Source organism: Chenopodium album, chromosome 13 (assembly GCF_948465745.1).
Source record: "Chenopodium album chromosome 13, dcCheAlbu1.1, whole genome shotgun sequence".
Classification (NCBI taxonomy): Eukaryota; Viridiplantae; Streptophyta; class Magnoliopsida; order Caryophyllales; family Amaranthaceae; genus Chenopodium; species Chenopodium album.
The window spans coordinates 6,061,206-6,087,305 of record NC_137846.1 but is presented as its reverse complement, the minus strand read 5'-3'; the positions used below and the strand labels follow the sequence as shown (position 1 = coordinate 6,087,305).

The 26,100-nt window shown below is 32.6% G+C and overlaps 2 protein-coding genes and 1 pseudogene across 2 annotated transcripts; all 3 read left to right on the top strand.

Moving 5' to 3' along the window:
- The first annotated feature begins 1,967 nt into the window (after nt 1-1,967).
- On the top strand, nt 1,968-6,478 carry LOC145576110 (uncharacterized). The gene is made up of 4 exons (XM_081633897.1): nt 1,968-2,220; nt 3,910-4,125; nt 5,005-5,224; nt 6,074-6,478. Exons 1-4 carry the CDS (start codon nt 2,099-2,101, stop codon nt 6,332-6,334), a joined length of 819 nt encoding a protein of 272 aa, XP_081490023.1. The 5' UTR covers nt 1,968-2,098; the 3' UTR covers nt 6,335-6,478.
- A 1,520-nt stretch (nt 6,479-7,998) lies between these two features.
- Nucleotides 7,999-9,909, top strand: LOC145576109 (aspartic proteinase nepenthesin-1 pseudogene; annotated as a pseudogene).
- A 4,592-nt stretch (nt 9,910-14,501) lies between these two features.
- On the top strand, nt 14,502-18,410 carry LOC145576108 (fructose-bisphosphate aldolase 3, chloroplastic-like). Its single transcript, XM_081633896.1, has 6 exons — nt 14,502-14,758; nt 15,727-15,996; nt 16,108-16,217; nt 16,341-16,431; nt 17,450-17,719; nt 17,899-18,410. Exons 1-6 carry the CDS (start codon nt 14,591-14,593, stop codon nt 18,175-18,177), a joined length of 1,188 nt encoding a protein of 395 aa, XP_081490022.1. The 5' UTR covers nt 14,502-14,590; the 3' UTR covers nt 18,178-18,410.
- The last annotated feature ends 7,690 nt before the right edge of the window (nt 18,411-26,100 follow it).

Below are 26,100 nucleotides of genomic sequence, written 5' to 3'. Positions count from 1 at the left end.
AAACACTAGAATTTCAGATATATAGCATAAATAGATCACCTTAGGCGTTCAAGTTTGTCGTCGTTTGAGCATAAGAACAGGGGAATAGTCGGCGATTGAAGGCGATCAGAAATTGAAGCTCTTCGTTTTTGTAATGGTGGATTTGGACCTTGAACCAATTGCTCGAAAACCAATTAAACCAATTGCAAATTTAGGAAGTCAGATTTTTGTTTTTTAAAGAACCCTAATTTATCGAAGAAAGGGGGAGGATTTTAAGAGCCTGCAATGGTTTTAATATAATTAGTTGAAATAAAAAGGTGGATATGATTTAAATGGGGGTAGGTTAGTAATTCACTTGATTAGAGTTAATAATCTAACCCTAATCGAGTGGTTAACCGATTCTAAGTTAGATTTGGCCACTAAATAGAGTTTAATGAAACTTTGGGTTCACTAGAGATTATGTGTTTTTTTTTTGACACCATATACAATTTGTAAAAGTTGGAGGCCGCCACGTAGAATTTCCCTTTATTTTAAGGACAAAGGAACTATTTCATATCAATTTATCCTATAAGTCAATTAAATACAATTGTTTTTTTTTTTGTTTATATTTCGAGGAAGCATCAATTAATCTTTGACATGATATTTTGGTAAATAAATCAACAATTTGTTTACCACATGACATTTTGGTAAATAAATCAACAATTTTATCCAGTTTTAAATTATCTTTTTTTAGACACAAAATCCAATTATAGATTATCTTTTTCCTAAGAGTATCTTCTTAATCTTATCTAATTTATTGTCACCAGCTCACCGCTTCGAATATATTCCCATTACAACTTTACAAGTCCACAAAGTAAAACAATCAACAAATCCATTGTACTTGTACTTGAATCTCTTGAATTGCGCATATTCTTAGGTGCACACTCATGCACCTAGAAATAGGTGTACCAACAACACAATATGAACATTAACTTTTCAGAAAGTGAACATAGGTATAAAAAATATGAACATTAGCTTTTCAGAAAGTGAACATAGGCATAAAAATGTGTGATTGTCGATTTCTTATGTGGTGACTTTGTGATTAACTTCGATTGAATAGGTTATACTACCTCCGTTAACATTTAGTTGCAACTTTGGGGTATTATTTGAGAGACATAAATTATTCCAAAGTTGCAACTAAATGTTAACGGAGGTAGTATATGATTTTCTTAATTCTAATGAATTGAATTTTTTTTGATTTTCTGCATTTTTTTTTATTATTGAACATAAATCATGCAAAATATGAACATATATATAGGTTCCCTTAAATATGAACATTAGCTTTTTAGAAAGTGAACATAGGCATAAAAAATATGAACTTATGCATTTCAGAAAGTGAACATAACATTTTAAAATATGAACGTAAGCATTGGTTTTCTTAAAGTGAATATAAGCATTCAAAAGGTGAACATATACGCAAAAAAATATGAACACAAACATTTAAGAAAGACAACATATGCATAAACAAATTTAATTAATATTTCATGAACAACACTACATATTTACATTATGAACATTTGAAATTATATATGAACATATAAAATATTATTATGAATATAATGCATTTAATTATGAATATAAAAATTTAAAGATATAAAAAATAATATGATTATGAAATTTATGCATTATAAGTATTAAATGTTCATTATTTTACGTGTTCATTTATTATTATTAAATGTTCATTTTTTTTTCATGTTCATATTTTTTTTACTAAATATTCATATTTGTTTCATAAATGTTCATTTTGTAGAGCGCAGTGTTGATTTTTTTTATGTTGTTGCACTCTTGTGCACCTTAGACTAATTGCTTGAATTGGTCGTGTTATGTTTTTCCCATTGGGCCGGTTTCTTAGACCCGAGATGTGACCCGGGTTTGATAAAAATACCCAATTAGACAAAATCAATCTATTCGGGCCTAAAAACAAAACCCCCAATTCACCTTTTTACTTCATCTTTTCTTCTCTCTGCATTCCAATTTAGGGGTTTTTTTTCAGCTAATTTAGTGTCAAATTGATCGATTATAACTTCAATTTTTAGTAAATATTTCGTACCCAGAAATTCAAGGGTTTTTGAATTGATTTATGGCTCGAAGCGTTTCGCGGTCGCCGTCGCCGTCGCATAGGCGGCGTTATTCTCCGTCACCTGTTAGCCACCGTCATAGCCGCCGTAGCAGGAGGGATCGCAGTCGTTCGCCTGTTAATCGGTGATTTTATTATCGCCCTTTACTTTTACTTTTAATTGTTTTTTCACTTGTTAATTGTGTTTAAAATTCTGTTGATGTTGCCGGTATTATTTTTAGTGATTTTTGTTTGCATTTAGTTGCTGTGAATTATTAAAAATTAGAATTTTTGGGTGTAATTCTGAGTTAATTATTGGTGGGCATTTTTTATTGTGTGATTGTTCTGATGCAATACATAGGTGGGAAAAAAGTTTGTGTATTTATATGATTCAGAATTTGGGAAACTACATTACAATTTTTCAGGATTATTTTGAATTTTTTTGGGTCCAATTTGAAGTGTTGAATCCTCCTTTTTGCGTCCGAGCTCTTTGATACATGTACTTGTGTAGGCAATGACTAGCAATTGCAGCCTGGCAAGACTTGGCTTTAGCTTATTCAAATTGATTAAAGTGTGATGTTACGTTTTTTTTTTTTTTTTTTTGGGTTATTGTCGTAGTGGATATTTTTATGAGTGAAGTGCATCTTGCTAGGAATGAGTGGATTGGTGTGTGTAAGTGTGTTCTATGCTTAATGGAGATCATGGATAGACTCCAAGGACAAACTTTAGAGCTTCTAGTTGATAAGGGTGTTGATGGATTTAAATTAAGGGATATTAGGATTACTTATTTCAATATTTAAAACCACAAGTGCATATTGTCCCGATGCATTATGCACTTGGGTTATAGGAGGAGGAGGGGGGGGGGGGGGGGGGGGGAGATTGAAAGTCACCTTTTTTACAAGTTCTTGGAGCATTAGTTTTGGGTTATATTTGTACTTGTATGGATGCATAATTATTATACTCCTTTGATGTTGATTGGATGGTGGCCTGGTGTGTGCTATGGAGATTCGTCATCGATAAAATTTGCTATCTCCTTCAATATACACTAGTTTCATTTTTTTTACAGCATTATCTCTATTAGTGGTACTTCAGTTATTTCCTTAAAGGTTGTGTTATGAGATTCATAATGTTTACGTTGTAATAGGCTGTCGAAGTTCCATGACGAGTTCTTTCATAGCATTTCCATGTAATAAATTGTGTTATGATGCTAGAAATATGTCTAATATCTTAGGCTAGAAGATATAAGCTAAAAGTAATTTAATTCTCATTGAAAAGGTATATGGAGATGAGAGTTTTCTGAACTTGGTGTGTTCATAAGATTTATTGAAGAAGATCCCACCCAAACAACGAAGTTTGAGAGAGGGGAAGAAAATCAAAAGAATTGGGGCTAGAGAATGAAGAACACTACCAGAATTGAATCACATAAAAACTGTGGTCAGCTTTGGATTGTTGACGTATTTGGCCGCAACCTGTGGTCTGGTGGAAGATGCTATATTACCACCAAACCCAAAAAAAAAATGATGCTTTCAAGCATTTTTGTAGGGTGCTTCTTTCACCATAAAGTTACATCAGAAAGGTGCAAATGACAAATTTTTTTTTTTTTTTTAAAATGACCTTTTACATTTCCCAGAACAAATGATGGACCAGGGAAAATAATTTCTGGCAAAGACGAGATATGGGCCATGAAAACCTGTACTGATGGGAAATCAATCTCTTTTTATTTTCATCCCAAAGTTTAATTTCTTATACATTGGGGCCAGCTTGAAACCTTGAATGTATTGAGTTCATCCGTAAAAGCTCGGGTTTTATATTGAGCTGACTATTATCTTATGCAGGCGAAGAAGCCGGTCAAGCTCCCCACGTCGTCGCAGAAGTCGTTCTCCTATGAGGCGTCGTAGGAGCCGTTCTCCGACGGCACGGCATTATAGGAGGAGAAGAAGTAGGAGTTCATCTGCGTCTCCTCCACGCAAGTCCCGTAGTCCAAGTGTGGCATCAGCTGATCGCAAGGAGGCCATAAAGAAACAAAAGAAAGAAGAAGAAGAAAAGAAAAGGTTGTTTCATTGGTGTGCCATCATAAGCTCGGACTTACCTCTCATGATGTCTATTTGCTTTTCTATGTTTAAATCTGGACTAAGCTCAACTAGTTAGGGTAGAGCTGCTTCCTGCTTACTTACCTTTCCTCTAATTAAAACGTTAATAGTGGGACTCCAATATTCCATGTGGTGTTGACTCTTGTTGCTTCATCTAGTTCTGTTTGATGTTCTGCATTAGTGTTTCATAGATGAAGTCAATCAACTTCGTGCTGCATTTTTTGTAATAATTCTCTAAAATTCCATCTATTTGATTGGACTTCATTGCATGTTAGCTTTTCTCCTTCATTAGTTGTGAAGTCAACCTTGTCTCTCTTTTGCCTTGTGCCTTTCTCTGCTTCCTTGGTCAGACCTGGACCTTTCCTTGCAGCTGCCTCTGATACGTAGTCTTCTTTCATATCTTTTAAAGCTGATTCTGACGCGTGCTTCTGTTGGATTTATAATTAGATCTAAATATGCTACAGGTTGCTTGAGCTTCTTTACCAGGTTTTCTGAAGGAAGCTACTGCTATATTTCAACTTATTATTTTGATGATCTAGTGCTGCGTCGTTTATCTACTGTTCCCAGTGTTAATTATCTCATGTGTTATGGACCAGCCACCTGTTAGAGAGGTATGGCATTGCATAAGCTAGGGTACAACCTGCTAAAGTGTGGAGCATTACGTAAGCCATTTATCTTACTGAAGGCTAAGCTCTCTGCTGGCTAGTGAAGATAATCTTAATGAAAGGAAGAATATGCATGCTGTGAGATCGTTGTTGTTCATCTCACGTATGGTTTGTCAGAAATTTCTATAGCACCCAGTCTTCAGCTGTACTTGACTTGTGTTATTTTTGCAACCAGGATCCAGCAGGAAATACAGCTCAAATTATTAGAAGAAGAGACGGCTAAGAGAATTGAAGAAGCTATACGCAAGAATGTTGAGGAGAAGTTGAATTCTGAAGAAGTGAAGTTAGATATCGAAAGGCGCATAGAGGAAGGCCAGAAGAAAATGTTTGATGATGTAGCTGCTCAGCTTAAGAAAGAGAAGGAAACAGCTCTCATGGAGGCAAGGCAGAAAGAAGTAAGTATACTCTTTTTTTCCATGACGTTGGATTTGGTTTCTTTGTCGTGTGAATGTTGGTTGCGTCCGGTTGGACCATCATTTGCCTATTGGTAATTGAATATTTTATGTGTGTTTGATACAGCAAGTCTTTGTTCCCCAAAACTCATTTTTACTGATCTGTTGCTTGGTTTAGTTTAGTTTAGTTTAGTTTAGTTTAGTTTTATTTGTTCTTTTTTTTTGACAGCTATATAACTTACTTTTGTTGAGCTAAACTTGTTATATTCTTAACTTAGCTCAGATAATATAAGTTTAGACAATGAAGCTCAGCAAATTTCTGACAAACAAAGTTAAGCTAAATCAAGTTAAATTGAATAGAGCCCTAAACTTATTTTTGCTGAAAAAGTTTTTTTTTTTTTTCAAGAAATTAAGCCTTTATATATTTCTAAACTTGGTATTCCTTAGGACAACTATTTTTTCTAAAGGAATGTGACCTCACTCTCCTCAGAACCAAGATACTGATTGTTTCATATTTTCTTACTATCAATTGTTTCATCTGTGGTGCTAATATTCATTATATATAATTGTCACCAATATTGAATAAAAAATCTTCACCTTTAGTTGGCCTGTCATGCATCCATTAGCAAAACCAGTGAATCGAATCAAGTGAGAAAGTATCTAAGATCATAGTTGTGGTCTTGTGGAAGTATCCTGATGATATTGTCAGAGGAACATATTTAGCCTTTATTTGCGATTGCTTCTATTATGATTAATTAATAAATCTTGAGAAACCCAACCCAGTAGAGTTGTTTGTCGTTAGGGTGTCTTGATATTGCTGCCATATGAACATAATTATGAAATTCTATTCAGGAACAAGCACGGAGAGAGCGAGAGGAACTAGATAAGATGCTTGAAGAGAATCGGAGGAGAGTGGAAGAGGCTCAGAGAAAAGAAGCTCTAGAGCTGCAGCGGAAATTGGAGGAACGCCAGCGGGAACTGGAGTTGATTCAGCGACAAAAGGAAGAAGCTGCTAGAAGAAAGAAACTAGAAGAGGAAGAGGAGCGAGCCAATCAGATACTGTTGGCTAAAAATAGATCCCGGTCTAAAGCATCATCTGCTGTTGGCTTATAATAGTCTCTGTCCTCTAAATTGTTATAATATGTTTAGTAATATATGTAGTGCTAGCTTCTAAGGTCAAGAGATTTTGGTTGTACTATTAACCATATTGTTGAAAGCTTGTTAATGCCAATTCGGGTCTTTCCTGCTGTTTGTTTACGTTTGTTTCAGTTTAACATCCATTTGGCCGTTACATCAGAATTGGTAACCGTACTCGATAGCATAGCTAATTGCTTCAATCAAATCAACATACAATAACATGTTAGAGATGTGTCAAAATTGTTTCAGATGTTAGGGCATTTTCTTGTCAGCAAACACTCCATATCGTTCTGAATTGTTTTGGAGGTAGACATGTCAAACAAGGAAAACTTTTGTATACACCCGGTTTTCAGTAATTTACTGTACATCGGGTACACTTTTGTCAGATTTAGTGTCACTTTTGTCAAATTTAGTCACTTTTGTCAAATTTATCAATGAAGCATAAATAACTCTTATATATGTCAGGATAACTTTTGTGCGTTTTAGTGTAACTTTTGCACATTTTATTGTCACTTTATAACGGATGTTCAGTAATTTATTGAACATCCGTTTTATTTAAAAGTTTATCGTCAAACAATTTGGTAAGTTTCATTTTTTCGGTTAATTTTAGTATACAGGGCAACTTACAATTGAAGATGAAATTATTTGTCTTACCATATACACTTATTTTACATATGTTACTTGATATGCAAACAACATCCACTTCACAACTTGCAGGCAAGGCAATCTGCAGCGCGCAGCCATGCTGGGCAAGACATTGGATGTAATTTCCCAGCTAGTTTGTGTTGAGAAAATTACCATATTTGAAGCAACTGCTGTCAAATGATCAAAAGGAAGAAGGCGAAGATGATGATTTCATGCATAATGCTTCAAACCTAACCTAACAAAAGTTCATTGACATAAACAAGACAATGCTTGGAAACCAAATAAATAGACCAAAGTTGCATGAGTATACCTTGTAACTTTTAGAGGAAAGTAGTTAGTTTACCAACCTTATGCCTCATTCTTATCCAATCATATTTTTATTAATGATAATAATATCAATTAATGGCTGAAAATTTAGCAAATATCAAAGAGAATTTGAATCTTAATGGTGAAGGCTGTTGCCTTGCTGCAAAGCAACCATGATTGATTGCATCTATTTACCTTGTAATAATATTGATGGATGTAGGTCCATGATCGAGTCTGCTTTACTACAGAATTCTTAATGCTCAACCCTAGTAACATTCTTAATCACTTGTCTACATCAAGTTCATAGACTCAGGTGGCATATGTCAGGTACTTGTCACCTTTTTTTTAGGTGTACTCGGGTGTATAATATAATTTACGATAGTGATTGGTGAGGTATTCACTTTTGTAGTATAATAATAGTAGAATTAATTAATTAAATTTCAACAAATCATATATACGTACATTGAAACTAATTAAGAATTGTCGAGTAAAAGCTAAGATGCCACAAAACAACATTTTAATTAGTGTTTAACAAAATCATTATAACTATAATTTACAAAAGAATTGTGTGAATTACAAGATTAAAAAAGGAAAATTAGAAAAGTTGTTCTAGATGTAGAAGCTATAATTACAAATGGCACTCAAGCAGAAACTTGAGATGATTTAGTGCATATATAGTTGCACAATCTTAGTCTTTATTCTCATTTTTCCTAACCACCAAACCGGCTAATACATCCATGAAGTTGTAAAAATCCCACCTTCTACTATTCAACTTAATTAATTAGGCGAATAAAGATTTAATTGTTTGCCTAATTTTCCTTTCTCATTCTTAAGTAGGTTCTGGTACTTCCTTAAATTCTTTCTCCTACATTTTATAAAACACTAGACCATTTCCTAGCTCTCCACTTTATTTAAACACCTCCTCTAGCTCTTTTCAAGTAAACCATAGTAATTGGTACATTATATTTGTCCTAGATAGTAGTTAATTCTCTATATACAACAATATGAAGCTATATTCCATGCATTCCTTGCTAAATTTTACACTATTTTCATTAGCTTTGTTATACTTTTGTGCTAAACCTGTATATTCTACCTCTAGAAGGGCCCTTGATCAAGTGAAACCGACCCAAATGGGCTTCCGGGTTACCCTAAAGCACGTCGATCATGGGTCAAATTATACCAAATTCGAGCGAATCCAACGAGGCATCAACCGGTCTAAGTTTAGGGTACAAAGGATGAATGCAATGGTCTTGGCTTCAGATACGGGCACTTATGATGTTGAGTCCAAAGTCCATCCGGGTAATGGTGAATTTTTAATGAATGTTGCTATAGGAACCCCACCTAACCAGTTCTCTGCCATAATGGATACGGGTAGTGATTTGGTTTGGACTCAATGTAAGCCTTGTGAGGAGTGTTTTGATCAATCCACACCCATATTTGACCCATCTCAATCATCCACTTATTCCAAAATGTCTTGTTCTAATGACCTTTGTCAAGCCCTCCCCTCATCAACATGCCAAGATGGGTGCCAATATATGTACACATATGGGGACTACTCCTCAACCCAAGGGATCCTAGCCACCGAGACGTTTACTTTTGGAGGGTCCGACAAAGTGTCGGTCCCAAACATTGGGTTCGGGTGTGGGGCCGACAACGAGGGCAACGGGTTCAATCAAGGTGCCGGCTTAATCGGGCTAGGTCGAGGCCCATTATCCTTAGTGTCACAACTAGGTGAGCCCAAATTTTCTTATTGTTTAACCTCAATTGATGGGTCCAAAACTAGTACACTATTAATGGGATCCTTAGCTAATGCCAACTCTACATTATCAGCTAGTAACTCTAAAGCAAACAATGTTATGACAACCCCACTACTACACAACCCATCACACCCATCATTTTATTACCTTAACCTTGAAGGAATTAGTGTGGGGTCAACTCACTTGCCAATCAAAAAAGACCTTTTTACCCTTGGTGAAGATGGGAGTGGTGGGATGATTATTGACTCAGGAACCACAATCACTTACTTAGAGGAAAGTGCATTTGATCAAGTGAAGAAGGCTTTCACCTCACAAATGAACCTCCCATTGGATGATTCGGGCTCGGCCGGGCTTGACCTATGCTTCAAAATGCCTAAGGATACAAAGAGTATGGACGTCCCAAAATTCGTTTTTCACTTTAAGGAGGCGGATCTAGATTTACCTAGCGAGAATTACATGATTGGAGATTCGGATATGGGAATATTATGCTTAGCAATGGGAAAATCAAGTGGGATGTCTATACTTGGTAATGTTCAACAACAAAACATGATGGTGGTCCATGATCTTGCAAAGGATACACTTTCTTTTGTTCCCACTCAATGTGATGCATTATGAATTTTGTTCATCATGAATGATTAATGAACGCATGCATGATTATAATAACTTCTTGTAATTATGAGTTAGCTTATAATTTTACATATTATATTGTTGTTCTTTATTTTTTAGGGGGCATTTTATGTAGTATTCATGAAATGAATTTGCTTCATAAAATTGTATCCTTGTTTAGTTGTTCTAGAGTTATATTGGCCTCTTCATACTAATCATACATGTCAATAATTCCCTCCAATTTCTTGGTGACTTGTTTTCTTTAAATTCGTCATTTTTGTCAGCTTACTTGGTTAGACTTTTGTAAAAAATAGAAAAAAAAACACACACACACACATTCACTTATGTTGGTGTATGGTCAAAGACTCAAAGGTGACTTGTGATGAGAATCGATCCCGGTCAGGATCTTCTGTAATCGAGAAGAAAGCTCTAAACACTTGAACTATCCCTCATGATAAACAAAAGAAGTATTTATCTCATGGCATTTCTATAAATAAATCAACAACTTTTATTAAAAATGCAGGTTCCACAAATGTTGATTTATTTACGAAAATATCACGCCGACTGAGATTTTTTTTTAATTTATTTACAGAAATGTCATTAGATAAACGATTTTTATCTTGAAGATTAATTGGAGCTTCCTTCAAGTGGGTACTTCATTGTTTGCCAAAAATATAAGGTTGAACATTGTCCCTAATTAATATACAAATAATTTTTGAGACCAATAGTAGGTTAGATAAGTTAAATTAATCATGGGTGCACGTCTCATGTCTCATAAAAATGGATAATTGAATCTAACATACTTGCAAAAATTAAGCAAGATAGTCAATGTTAGGAACTTACCACGTTATAGGGATGAAGTAATACGTAGCAAAGAAAGGAAATCCAACATATTTGTTCAAAATTGCTGTACTGTTTGATGGCCTAATTAACATCTTATCGTCATGTAAAATCTTGACCAATTGTAACATCATATAGATACGGTATATCAATATATTTTTGTAAAAGTTTTGTTATTAAACATAATGTATGGTATATTTTGTCAAATTGCTAAAAAGATATTTATGTACCATCCCATTGTTTAATTAATTAATGTAAGACGGACTTGTTAATATAATTAGAAATGAGTGTGAGGAATAGCTCAAGTGAATAGTGTTTCCCTCCTAATTATAGGTGATCCTGAAATTAATTCTCATCACTCGCTTTCGTGGCTCTCTTAACATCAAAAAATATAAGGACTAGAAATGCATGGTTTACTTAGCTTGTTCTTAATGGACATGATTTTGAATTGGATTTGGGCCTAATAGTAAATTAGTGACAAAAAACAGCCTTGTTAAATAGTCCGTACGTAAAGCTGTATCCAATGATGTGAAGATGTCATGCTTATTGGCTTGTTATTCCTAAGCTCTACTCAAGTAATTATTGTATGTCAATTGTCAAAGTCAAACCACCCGTCTACCAGCTTGTGTCGTCGCTTTGTTTTATTTTTTGTCGTAGTTTAGTAGACAAATCTTTATACGAAATATACGAACTGTTATATTATTAGTTGATGGTGTAACATATTCAAATAATATACGGAGTAGATTAAAAAGTTATTGCCACATGCAATAATAGCCGTAATAAGGTTATTAAGAATGATAAAGATTAGTAATAGAGTTACTGAAACATATAAACCTAAATTAATAGGGTCATAATGTCATCATGAAAACAAGCTGTCTATAAATGTTTGGTTGGTTAAATTAAACATACAAAGTTATGTTATGTAGAGATAATAGGGTAGCTAGTATCAACTATCATTTAGGGCTGGACACAATAGGTTAATCGTACCGTTTAGCCTTAACGGTACAGTTAACCGTTATATCGGTTACTCAAAAATACGAACCGTAATCGTACCGTTAAAAAGCAACCGTTCCTTAACGGTGCGGTTACAGGTTAACCGCTACCCGTTTAATAAATTTAAAATCAACATTGCATTTTAATTCAAACTTTAAAATAAACAATAAAATTCATGTTTCAATTAAGAGTACACTTTGATAAATCAAATACATTACAAAATTTTAATTACTACGAGTAAGTTATTTTAAAGCATAACAAGACATACAATCTAATGATATTATACGTATTAAATTAGCATCTTCAAATTGAGACCATGACATATTGGCAGACTAGCAACCTAAAAGATCAAATTACACCATTGATTCATTATATATTTTCCCTAAAAAATTAAATAAAAACATATATATTTATTTTAACGGTTAACCGATGGTTAACCGTTTGCTTAAAATTATAACCGTAACTGTTAACTATTATATTTAACGGTTCGGTTAACCGTAACCGTTTAAATGAGTCGGTTATACCGGTCAACAGTTGCGGTAAACGGATACACGGATATGGTTTTTTTGCCCACCCCTCCATCACGGCATGTACGGGCGATGACACACATTTATATTTCTACTTCATTAAAAAAAATTAGAAATAACCAGAACAGCTTCATATAACTAATTATAACTTTAAAACAAGCATTACTACTAACAAACAATAACCAGTTAAGGCATTAACAACTTTATATAACTAATTATAACTTTTAAACAAGTATTATTATCAACAAACCATAACAATAATCAAATTCTATTATACATATCTCTATCTTTATTGTATAAGTCAACTCTTAAGGAGTATGATATCTATATAATATATCTAAAAAATATACCTTTAATTTTTTGTACAAGTATTAATTTAATTAATGTAATGTTTCTATGTTACTCCTAATATTTTATACTATCATTATAGTATATGTTTAAGAAATTTAAAGCAAATGCTTTTAAATGTACAATAACTACTTTTTTTATTTTATTTTTATTTACTTACAACATTTTGACATTTACACTATTCACGTGTTACTTTTACACTATTCACATATGTCACTTTAACCGGCTTTAACAATTTATGTTCATAATATACATTTTTTTATATATAAATTTTACTAATTGAACTTAAAGAAATTTGTAACTGGAATAATATATTGACAAGTGTGAAATGAAAATTGACTTTCAAGAAAAAAAATAAAATAACTAAGGCCTTGTTCACTTCACAGTAAAAATAAATTCAATTCAATAAAAATAATTTCAGTTTAGTAAAAATAAGTTCAGTTATGCAAAAATAATTTCAGTTCAGTAAAAACCAGTAAAGTTATTTAATAGAAAATCAGTAAAAATAATTTCAGTTCAGCAAAAATAATTTCAATTCAGTAAAATTAATTTCAGTTCAGTAAAAATAATTTAAGTTCAGCAGTGAACGGGGCCTTAGCATTTGACAAATTTGGGTGAAAAAAGATAATAGAATGCCGTAATTATTATTCATTAATAGGTAAAATATTTATACAAAACCTAACATCATAAGATAGAAAATAATCTTCCTAAAGTATATATATCACCTTAACTATAAATCCTAAAGATATATTTACTAAATAATATCTTAACATAAATAAACCTAAATATTTTATTATTATCAATACGGAAAATATCTCACGACATTTTCGATATCTCATAATTGTATTAAAAAAAAAAAAAACCAAATTCTTTGAAAAAAAAAGCAACACTAAGAGCTAATCTGTTCAGCTTAATTTTAGTTCAGCTCTAATCAGTTTAGTTCTTAGTTTCTTTACCTCATAAACAATTCATTTTAGCTCTATTAAATTCAGTTCAGTTTAATTGTTTTTAATAAATTGAAACCGACCCTAATTAATGAAACGAGGAAATAGCCAAAATAATTCATCAGAGGGAAAGTCAATTACCAAAAATATGCAACAAGTGAAAATACTTGAAAATTTTCTAATTTTGGCTAAACATGAAATAAATTTCTGTTTTATCAAACAAAAAATAAAAAATACTCTGTAAAAAATTCTACAGATGTACCCTATACGAGTACTTTTATAGTTTTATACTTCGTAGCACATCAAACAGGACCTTTTTCTGGGTTGGTGAAGGTCAATTTTCATTAATGTGATTTTAACACTCAAACTAATTTAGAGAATTTTTTTCCCATTATTTTATCGAAAAAATATACTACTTCGTTAAAAAAAAATTGGAGCTCTCTTCTTCTGTAATTCGCCTCCATGTACTGTAAGCCAATTTCCTTTCCTTTAATTTAATTCTGAATTTATTGATTAATTCAATTATTTTTAGACATTAATTTTCACACTTTTAATTGTACAATAAATACTCATTATTTTTGGATTTTTGTTTTATAATAATTGTCTTGGTATTACTGGAGAATAAAGATTGATTCTGCTGTAGACAAAAAAAAATTAAACTTTATTAAATGGAGATGCCTTTTTCACTGTTGGTTTTAGTGGGTGCTTGTGTAATGGTATGGTTGTCCTTTTTGGTCTCTTTTTATTAGGTGGGTGTTACGACTTAGGTGGTTGTAAACTTCTAATACTAATACAAATGTTATTTTCATATTAAATTGTTACATTACCCGTTTCAATTTCGTGATAATTCATTTCGTACCTAAGAGGGTACATAATTTAAGTTCATTTCGTGATAATTCATTTCGTAACTAAGAGGATACATATGATAATTCATGTGATAAAGATGGGTTTTGAATAAGATAGTTCTACCCGAAAGACTTTACCAACTTAGTTGTCGAATTTTAGTGGGTTGAGTTTTACATTAATCCTCTAATTTTGGCACCTTATGGTACCAACCACTGTAGATTTGTATTGGACCTTATGGTTGTTGAATTGATGAATTATGATTAACTACTTTTCTTGTTGTCACACATGCTTCATGATTGATATATATATATATATATCATAGTCAAAATTTGGCACCTAAATTCTAACTTTGTTCTCAAAGACTTTTTTGGCATTATTTCTAGCAAAAGTTGACTAAGAGAGGTGGTAGAGAGATCAACGATGGCATCTACAGGTTTAGTAAAGCTTAATGGAGCATCATCACAATGGATGGGACAACAGTCCTTCAATTCCCATGTCGGATCATCGACACTCTTTACAACTTGCCGAGTTTCCATGCCAATCCGTGCCAGTTCAAGCTCTTATACTGATGAGCTTGTAAAGACTGCTGTATGTTTTTCATCTCATTTGTAGTTTTTGTATTTTTTTGCCTAGCATGATCTTCATTTTAATTATTATATGTACTGAATACTGATCACTTGATATTGGATTGCTTAAGTTAAAATATATGTATGGTTGCTGCGTAAATTTTGTAAATTTGGTGCTGAAAATGGGTCCATAATTCTTACTGTTGATGATATCTAGGGGTCTTCTTTAGATCTGTCCCCCTAAATTCAGGGTTTGTTGCTGTGACAGCAGCTTGCTGCCTCACTCTGTCAGTTATTTATCATGTTATTCCGATTTCCAATTTTCATGGAAGGACAATCTGATCATAGACATAAGCACATAACTGTTTGACAGATTAAGTTTCAGGAAATCCTAAATTGTATAATGATTAAGGACTATTAATTTGGAATAAAGGGTTTATGGAACAATGAACATATGGACTGAAATTATAATGTATGGATAGTCCATGGGTGAGTCTTTGCTATTTTCTGAACAATCTGTGATTTTTTGGCCTAATTGCAAGTGTACAGATTTATGTCCTGTGTCTGCTAGACTGCTAGTTAAGTATCCAACAGCAGAAAGTCGAATTGAATTGGAATGGCATAATTTCATCCCCTCTCCTTTTCTTTGCAATCTTTTGCGTTTTTGTGGTGATACATTGACAGTTTAATATACCTGATGAACCTGATTGTTTACATTTTTCGATTGATCCACGTTGTTGGTATGATTGCTCCCTTGATCTTACATCTTGAGGACACCTTTTGTTTGGGGTTATCTGGTGGGATGCTTGTAATCTTAAAATATGTTTACTCTTTCTATATAAATATATCTTGTGGTAATTGTTTTCACCTGAATCAGCAATTTGTATATGCAAGTCTCATGCTGCTTTTCTTGGCCTAACGAGTAATGACACTAGTAGATAGCTCTGGTTTTTATTCAAACTGCTATTGATTTCTGAGTTGACTGTGCAGAAAACTATTGCCTCTCCTGGACGTGGCATCCTTGCCATCGATGAATCAAATGCAACTTGTGGGAAGAGATTGGCATCAATTGGCTTAGATAACACAGAAGAGAATCGTCAGATTTATAGGCAGCTTCTACTGACAACCCCCGGCCTTGGTGAGTATATTTCTGGTGCTATTATGTTCGAGGAAACACTTTACCAGTCTACAACAGATGGGAAGAAATTTGTCGACTGCTTACGTGATGAGAATATTGTTCCTGGCATTAAAGTCGACAAGGTATGTCATTGTTACACGTCTTGCACATTTTGACAGTTGCTAGGTGTTGGTGAATAATGCTCAATGAAAGATAACCTTCTAAAATCGTGTATGTCACTCTTTCATTTCCAGGGTTTGTCTCCTCTGCCAGGTTCGTATAATGAATCTTGGTGCCAAGGTTTAGATGGGTTGGCGTCAAGATCTGCTGAGTACTATAAACAGGGTGCTCGTTTTGCAAAATGGTAAGCCAATTTTAGATGCATTTGACCTGTGATAATTTCTTTCCTTTGCTTTCCTCCGTTAGTTAGAACTACAGAGATATCATTAATATTTACTAAGCCATGAAATTCGTATCACAAATGTAGGCGTACAGTTGTTAGTATTCCATGTGGACCTTCTGCTTTGGCGGTCAAGGAAGCTGCTTGGGGACTTGCTCGTTATGCTGCTATCTCTCAGGTACAAATTTAAGCTTCAAATAAAGTAGGTGGTGCTGGTGATTGTCTCTGTTCCAGCCTTCAAGGCCTTGATGTTTATAGGATCAAGACTTAACAATATGCACACCCGTACCCTAATTTTTCATAATGTTTGATGAATTATAGGATCAGTTGGATTCATTCTGCGACATATGAGTTCAATAAGCACTGACATCTTAAGTCATATAAGCATATGATGTCTCTGATTCTGTTAGTTCTTAGGCACAAGCTTGATCAATGTGTTGAAATGAAATGAACACTTTTTAGACTTTTAGTACACCGGAAAGTAGGTATGAAAAGATTGCTAGTTGGATCCTTGCTGCATAGCACTGAACTTGAATTTCCAATGTGCTGCATCTTAAGTGAATGCTGAATCAATGAACCAATTTGATTTATGGATCAGTTGTGATCCAAATTTTCTTTGTCCTGACTTTAGGAGAATAGGATTACTCATTACCGTGACAGTCTCCCTATTGTTATTTTGAAGAATTCAAACACAGATCATTACAGTAGTATATAGCGTGACAGCTTTTTTTCAGACATTTTGAAGTAGTATGTGTGGCCGTGACTATAGGAAATAGTTATGGACCAGTGTTCTGTATTCCATGAGGATAAATACTTTCTATTTTAGTGTCCTTTCCATATTCCACACAATCCTTATTGTTGTTGGTAGTCAGTATCCTAATCTGAACTATCCTACACTTTAGTGAAGGGATGTACAGTGCTATCTAGTTGTGGACTGTCTTCAAATATGCCGTAGGTAAATTATGAGTTTTATAAACGCTTGCTCTGAGTGAACCATAAGCCAGGTGAGCTAAGTGTCTGTAACTATCTTTGATGATTATAACTTCCCAAGTAACTTTGAAGCTAGATTTCTTCTATATGTATTCTGAAAACATACAATGGCACGCTAGAAAATTAGTGTTTGGTCCTTAACCTTCCATACTGCTTATAATGTGTACATGTCTTCCTGATGTTTGTGTATGTTATAATTCTCTCAGGACAGTGGTCTTGTCCCCATAGTGGAACCGGAGATCCTTCTTGATGGTGATCATCCAATTGAGAGGACACTTGATGTGGCAGAACGAGTATGGTCTGAAGTCTTTTACTACTTGGCTCAAAACAATGTTATGTTTGAAGGAATACTTCTCAAGCCTAGCATGGTAACGCCTGGAGCTGAATACAAAGAGAAGGCTTCTCCTGAGACCATTGCTAAATTTACCCTTCAAATGCTTAGGAGAAGAGTGCCTCCTGCTGTTCCTGGAATCATGGTATGTTTGCGCATACTCTTATCGTGTTTAAAAACATAACATATATAGGCTACTCAAACGATTAATTTTGAATGTTCAATGCTGATGATTAAAATTCGGATACAAGAAAACAGTAATAGTCTTCTTTGGTGTCTTTCTATGTTCTAAGAATAACAAAATCATGTTCTACTTCTTCTTAGTTTTTGTCCGGAGGACAGTCTGAAGTGGAAGCCACCTTAAACCTCAACGCGATGAATCAGAGCCCAAACCCATGGCATGTCTCTTTCTCTTATGCTCGTGCTTTACAAAACAGCGTGCTTAAGACATGGAAAGGACGTCCTTGGAATGTAGAACCAGCTCAGAAAGCTCTTTTGGCTCGCGCCAAGGCAAACTCCCTTGCCCAACTTGGGAGATACTCTGACGAGGGTGAGAGTGATGAAGCACAGAAGGGAATGTTCGTCAAGGGCTACACCTACTAAATCGAAGTTTAAAGCTAATTATATACATCTTTGATACAATGACAAAAATTAATTATTAGATTGTTCTCTCATTTGTTAGGCTAGCTACAATGTTTGAATCTCAGCCTTCTGGTGCGGACTTATGATTGTTTGTTTAAAAAAGAATGTGATAAATTTCACTAAATAATGTCTTTTTGATGAGAAATATCTCATTTATATATTAAGCTGTTCGGAAATATGGGGAAATGTTTTTGTGTAACTGGGTCAAACAATTGTAAAGCTAATCCAATTGTTCAATCAGCAAAACAAGGGAAAATTCTCTTGTTTGTATGCTTCATTCATTGAAATATACACTGAGGAATTTTCTACAGAGAACCAAATATTAGGCTTAATCCTCGATATTCGAAGGAGCAAGAAAACTAAAGCATTCATAGTACAACCGATTGTATTATAAGAACAGTCTCATGTCATGATGTAGTCTTAGATCAGATAGACTAATATGGCTCGATTAGTTCGAGGTTGAGCTTTCTTTTTTTGGACTCATGGCCTGACTAGATGCATCAGGCGGAAATGATGGGCTCAAGCTACATATGCAATGTATATATGGTATATATATAGAACTGAGTTAAGTGCCTAAAAGGCAAAAAAAATTGAAGGCAAGGTGCCCATATTTATCTAATGACTTTATATCAAGATGATTAGGCCTAGATCCATTAAAAACCCCGAGATTATTATTTGCGTCCGATTAATTTAGCCTAGCAATATAATATTATACTCCCTTCGAAAGTACAAGGAGAACTAAGATAGATGTATATATAAAATCAAGGTGTTCATGCTACACCCGAGTGTAAAATTATATCTTCTCACATTTTTAATCTCCATGTGCTCTAGTTGCTAGAGCATGGACAATTCAATATATGAAAAAAAATACTTCGTATATAATAGCGTGTTAAACTACACACGGTTGACACGGGTTAAGGATGGAAAATGCGTATTCACGTAAAGCAAAGATGTAGCTATCCAAGCTTGCATCATGCTAGACTGCTAGTGTTTGGCCTTAACACAGGTGTTTAGGAAAGGCTAGTGGGTGAATTAGCTCTTTTCGTTATGGTTGAGTAGTCAAAAACAACTGCCAACTTTGGAGGCGAATGTATTCCTACTATCCCTATCTATCTGATAGGCACAACACTCAATTAACCCATCTGAGAAATATGTGGATTTAAAATTGAAAAATTCGAAGCTTCTGTTTTAAATTGGACCACTTGTAATTTTTTTATTTATTTTTTTTTATTCCACCCTTAAATTCCTCAATTACCACTTTTTTGCAAATAAACCAGCAAAAATTATCAAAAAGCTATGTGCTCCCTCGTTGAAATTTAGTTGTTGCATTATTCTAATAGTTCCTTTGTAATCTGTAAAGAATATAACTTTGTGGTTTTTTTTAATCACGGACTATTTTTATTATTTTACGAAATGTGACAATTTTTTACGAGCATTGTAAAACAATTCAGATTAGATAAACACGGATATTTATATTTGTTATAGATACAAGGCAAAGTTTATCCAAAAAGTTTGCAGAAGAGTGAATGAGCTAGTAGTTAGTGATCTCATGCACGTAAATGTCAATTCTTAGAAGCTTTTATTCTACCACTTATAAATTGGGGCTTATCCAAAAAATGGATTTGATCATGATCCAAGAACTGATCCACCAAATGCAGGTAACTGGATCAGATCTATTGACCTCTAATATGGTTTATTTTAATCTAAAATGTAACAATGCAACCGCATTAACATTATTATTTATTTTTATTTTTTTGAAAATAACCGCATTAACATTATTATTTTTGTACATTTACTACATTAAATACAAGCATGCGGCATCTAAATTGAATTGCTAATAATATAAGGTCGTCATGCATATATTATCTAAGGGATATATGTGATCCATATATTATATTATTTATATATCTTTTAGTCCGACTTTGAATTCAATTTTTATGGTATGTTTGTAACAAATATTTCTTGATAATGGTAACCACATAGGATTCAAGCCTTATCGATTAGAAAGGTTATATGGATAGCTTATTCTTTTAGACAGGAAGATAATAATGTTAGACGGTTCAATTTAATGTACTTCTTCCAATCTTTCGTTGGACATGTTTAACAAATAATATTGCTGCTTTATTTAATTATTTAGTATAAAATTGGAGGAATCGTGTTGTCAATTTATGTATGGCGCAGAAAATAAAACTACTGTACATATAATTAGATTATACATTTATACCATTTCATATCATACTATATTTAATTGAGTATCGATCTAAACCTAAGATTCTAGTCAAGTTATTCACTATCTTTCTTACACGAAGTAGAAAAATAAGTAAAACTTAAATTCCTTTCAATGATTTTGAACTAGCTACCCACCTTTAACAAGTGAGTTACGGATTCCATGAAGAAGAAAAAAAAAAAAAACAAGTGAATTACGGAGTATTTTCATAAGAATAATGGCAGACTCAAAAGTTTTGAAATTTGGAGGCTATTATTTGCCTATTAATTTATTCAACGGGACCACCAAAGACCAATTACACATAACTAGCTTAGATCTCGTGCACCGCACGATCTTTGCCAAAATAGATATATATGTTTATATATACAATCAATAATACATACGAAGTATATAAAAAGTCATTTTGGAGGGAAAAAATTTAACCAGGAGATGACATGTGTCACTTCGATCTCTCTTTTAGTATATAGTATTGATATTATGTATGCGATATCCAAAATACAAAAAAAATATACTAAGTAGAATTAATAAATCTGTACACAAGTAATATTAAGCACACATAATAACTTAGGGGTGTCCATAATTCGGATTAAAACCGAAATCCAATCCAATCCAAACCGAATTAACAATTCGGATCGAATTCAAACTTTAAATCGGATCGGATCGGATTGAGATTTTTTGAAAATTCAAATTTTCGAATTGGATCGGATTGATCCTGATTGGATCCAATCCAAACCGAAAACCGAATTGTAAAATTAAGCTTGTAAAAATAGGAATTTATTTGTTTTTTGAAGTTTAGTTCAAATACTTACTACTACATAAAATAAATTAGGGAGACTTTGTATTAATTAATTAATGACTTGATGTTGAACTATTTATTTTAATCATGATTTTGAAAGCTTGTATTTATATTAAAGCTTTATGTTTATAATCATATTAGGCGCTAAATAATATTGCATTATAATTCGGATTTTCGGATTGGATTGGGAGAGAAGTTCGTATCGGATCGGATTGAAAAATTGGAAATCGAATTATATTGCGGATTGGATCAGATTTGGACTAAGGGTCTATTCACATTCACTGAATTGAGCTGATTGGAGCTGAACAGAACTGATTGGAGCTGAATTGAACTGAACTGAACTGAATAAAGCTGAAATGAATATTTTATGAGAGAAGGAAATTAGGAGCTGAACTGATCTGATTGGAGCTGAACTGATCTGATTGGAGCTGAACTGAACTGATTAGAGCTGAAATGAAATTAAGCTGAAGTGAACAGACTCTAAATCCAAACCGAATGGACACCCCTATCATAACTAGTGCAAACCTTACTTTTTTTTTTTTTAAGACACTTAAGATGATGCTTATTAACATAATAAGTGTCCATTTCTCATACATAAATGGTAAATATTTTGTAAAAAATAAAAATAAAAAACGGTAAACATAAAAAGTATGTGCAAGCTAAACAAAAATAGCCGTTAAAACATATCCTAGTTTTTGCTCACATGATAGTTGTTGCTAATCAAGGCGGTTAAAGCTAACTCCACAAATGAAGCTAAACGAGAAGCTCTCCTTTACGTTTGCACCAAAACTTATTACAAGCAATATAAAATAACTTCACATGTATAATTTTTAAACTTATAAGCAATACCATTCATCGTGAAATATAACTAACAAGATACTTTTAAGGTATAAATAATTGTCCATCTTAATGCTTTAAGCTATATTGCAAATTAAAGCTCCTAGCACATACGGTAAGTTAAGTTTTTTCTATGGATAACCAATTGGTTGTTGGTGTAGTGATGATTGGGACTACACTTGGTAGGGAGTACTCGTGTTCGATCCCCCACAATAACAATTAGAAGGAGACTGAAACCTAACCACCCATAACTGATCCCGAATTCGGATTAGCCCATAGGGTGAACCGGATAGAACACCCAAAAAAAAAAAAAAAAAAAAAAAAAAAAAAGTTTTTTTCTATGAATCGGAATTTTTAACTTAGTTAGTTGGTTGCTTATTATACAAATGGAAATTAGAAATTTAGAACGAAAAGTTGACGTTCTACATCAAGTAGAGAAGAATGATGTTACAACGATCAATTAAGTATAGATTAACTTCCATAAAAATTGAAATTTTGAGCATTATATTGAGATATATGTTATGTTATGGATTTATACATTCAAAATTCGGTCCAAATAGAAAAATTAGACTAAATTTTTTTTCGATCAAGTCTTGTAGATGTATTAAATCCCTTATCATTAAAATAAAGAATAATTTTTTTTATTTTTTTTTAACAAATAAAACTTCATACCTACTAATGAGATCTTGACCTAATTGCAAACACGTACTGCATACCTACAGCTACATATTATGTATGTAAGGCAGCCACACGTTTGAATTGAATTTCCCTTTCTCATTTGTATGTAAATGCCCTTGTGATTCATAACATTCGGACTAGGCCGAAAAAAAAATAATCTCATACCTTATTTAGAATATATCAAAATGATTGATAAATATTTCAAGCCAACTAAGAAAATTAAACAAGATTCATGATATTAGCTAGGTACGTACACCTCGTTAAGCCATTCTTCCTTTTTAAGGAAAGGAGAGACACCTTAAAAATAACTTAGAAGTGTGTTAGTTCCTAATAGGTTGCAAATATAATCAAACATATACTTGTCACTAATAATTCAAAATTATCATCATGAAATTCTTGAAAATTAATGTATACTAAAAACATGATTAGGTATCATGCAAAGTACTATATTACTTTATCCTAAGCAAAATTCCTTGAACATAGATTATAAGTGCACGTCACAGAAAAGAATTGAATTAATTAGCGTAAGATAATTAAGTGACCTATCTAGTCTTCATGCATCTAGACATCATTAATTTGAAATTGGCTTAATATAGTTTGACTCAAAATAACGTACCACCACGTAGCATTTTCCACTAAAACTAAAAACATGAGTGACTGTTGGACCAAAAAGATATGTGATGAAGCTTTAAAGATGTGATATATATGGAGTATATTGTAGATTCTCTTGAAAGCACCTTTCATACAAGTATTTCTTTAGCCACCAACTCTTTTTTTATATATTCTAGAATTTTGATTATTGGGGAAAGTTTATTAAATTGAAATTGCTTATTGAATAATTTTTTGAATTGAAATTGCTTATTTAATAATTTAAAAATGAATTAAGAACAATTTTTTACTTATTGAAATTGATTTTTATCGATTAAAATTAGGCCCCGTTCTCTTCACCTTATTTTTGCTGAACTGAAATTATTTTTACTGAAACAAAATTATATTTGCTGAATTTAAATTATATTTACTGAACTTAAATTATTTTACTGAACTGAAATTATTTTCGCTGAACTGAAATTATTTTTACTAATTTTCTATTATAATTCTTCTTTAAAAAAACTGTATTTTACTGAACTGAACTTATTTTTACCGAACTGAAATTATTTTTACTGAACTGAACTTAATTTTACTAAACTGAAATTATTTTTACTTAATATTATTTTTTTTAAGGTGAAGAGAACAGGGCCTTAATCAAGATTGATATTATTTTTTTTCAATTAAAAGTGTCTTATGTAAAAATTACTTGTTGAAATCATCATTAATTAACTATTCCCTCTGTTTTTAAATACTTGCTCCACTTTCTATTTTCGGCCGCTTTGCTCTATTTCCGTATTTGAAAATCTTTTGTAAGTACAATATTTAATTCATTTTTCTCAATTAGTAGACCCAACATAAATCATATTTTATTAATTTCATATTTTCTCTCCTCCGATCCAATGCTCTCAACTGACTAGTTTTGCTTTTTACAATATAATTTTTTATTACTTTTTTCAATTTCTCCTAAAACTCCGCGTATGAAGAAATTGAGCAAGTATTTAAAAATGGAGGGAGTACTTCATTTTTCTTTTTTTTCATTTTACTTCACAACCCAATAGTTTTTTTCTTTTTTTCTTTGTTACAAAATATATTGTGGGAGAGAGAATATATGTCAATTATCGGATCTTTAAAGTATCATGCAAACGTTAAAACGATGGATAACAAATATTCCATCGTAATATATGAGATACAAATACATCTTAATCTTGTAACAAAAAAGGAAATGTCGTATAAGTGCTTTTTGGTAATGACACATGTACCACTTGCATATTTCTCACTTTAAAATTAAAATTGGAAAATTCAACGAACACCTTTGGAAATTGTTGAATTAAGTGAAAGATTTGCATGCAACTTTGTTTAAAATTTTAATGAAGTGGAGTAAGTACTACTTTGGTGTCGAAGGATGTCACGTACCATTGATTAGCACGGATATTAGGTAGCCGTACTGTACTGGATTTCAAGATATTCTATCCTACTTTTGACTTGTATTTTTATACTTTTTTATATTTAGTATTCCGTACTAGGAGGTAGAAGTTGTGTAGACTCATTTCACTTCTACTTCTAGATACACATTAATTGATTAAATTAGGTGAACTTTCTACGATACCACTGGTGGATGTCAAAATTCATTATAAGACCCCAATTATGTACTTAGAGTCTATTCTGATTTATTTAACTGAACTGAACTGAAGTGAATTGATTGGTGCTGAATTGAACTAAACTGGAATTAAGTTGAAGAGAACATACCCTTAAATCAATTGGGGATTATATAGGTGGTCAAAAGTTAGTTTATATCAGAAAAAATGAACCAAATTGAATTTGACTGAAAAAAATCAATGCGATCTAACTAGTCTTTGCATCATGCATTTTCGAATTAGGTTGCCTGTGATTTGATCTGATTAGATACAATTTTAGACTTATGAACATTCCTATGTGATTATATGAAATTTTAATTTCAATTAGACACATTACCGTTGTTTCTAAATGACTTTTTACTATCCCCTCAAAAAAAAAATTAACTTCTTACTATTTGAACAAATATGATCGAATAATAGTAGAGAGAGTTATATCTTATATAGGGGTGTCTTGAAAAGTTGGAGCACAAATTACGGGTAATTATTTTTATTTGTTTTATTAAAGATGATATGTTGGATGTTGAATTATTGACTAAAAGAATTGAGGATTGGATTGGCCATTCATGCTCGATAAGATAACGCCGTGCTAAAATAGTCCTCTTATCAACGACTTTTTCAGGGAAAAACAAATGGAAGCGTGCACATTTTTCCTGGCTATTATTCAATAATCTTACTCTTCTAAGCCAACTAACCCTTATTTCAAATGTATTACTCGTATATATATATATATATAGAGAGAGAGTGTTACAAAATCAAAGATACAGTCGTATAAGCCATGATTATACTAATAATTATCTAATGCTATGTAGTCATATATATGGCCTATTCATTGGCCGGTCTTAGAAAATTCTTGCCAAAGCTAGGGGCTTGTTTGGCGTCATTTTTTATTTTCAGTTTTTTGTTTTTTTAAAACCAAAAAAGGAAACAATAAAAAGGTGTTTTCACTTTTCTGTTGTCAGTTTTCAAAATTATCATGATTTTAATAAGTTTAAATAATTTTTGATTCATCATGGGACATATATCATATGCTTTTAAAAAACAAAAAACCAAAAAACAGAAAACCATAGCAATGCCAAACGAACCCTAGCCTTTTGGTTTTCTTTATTTTTGAAGTAAACCAATTC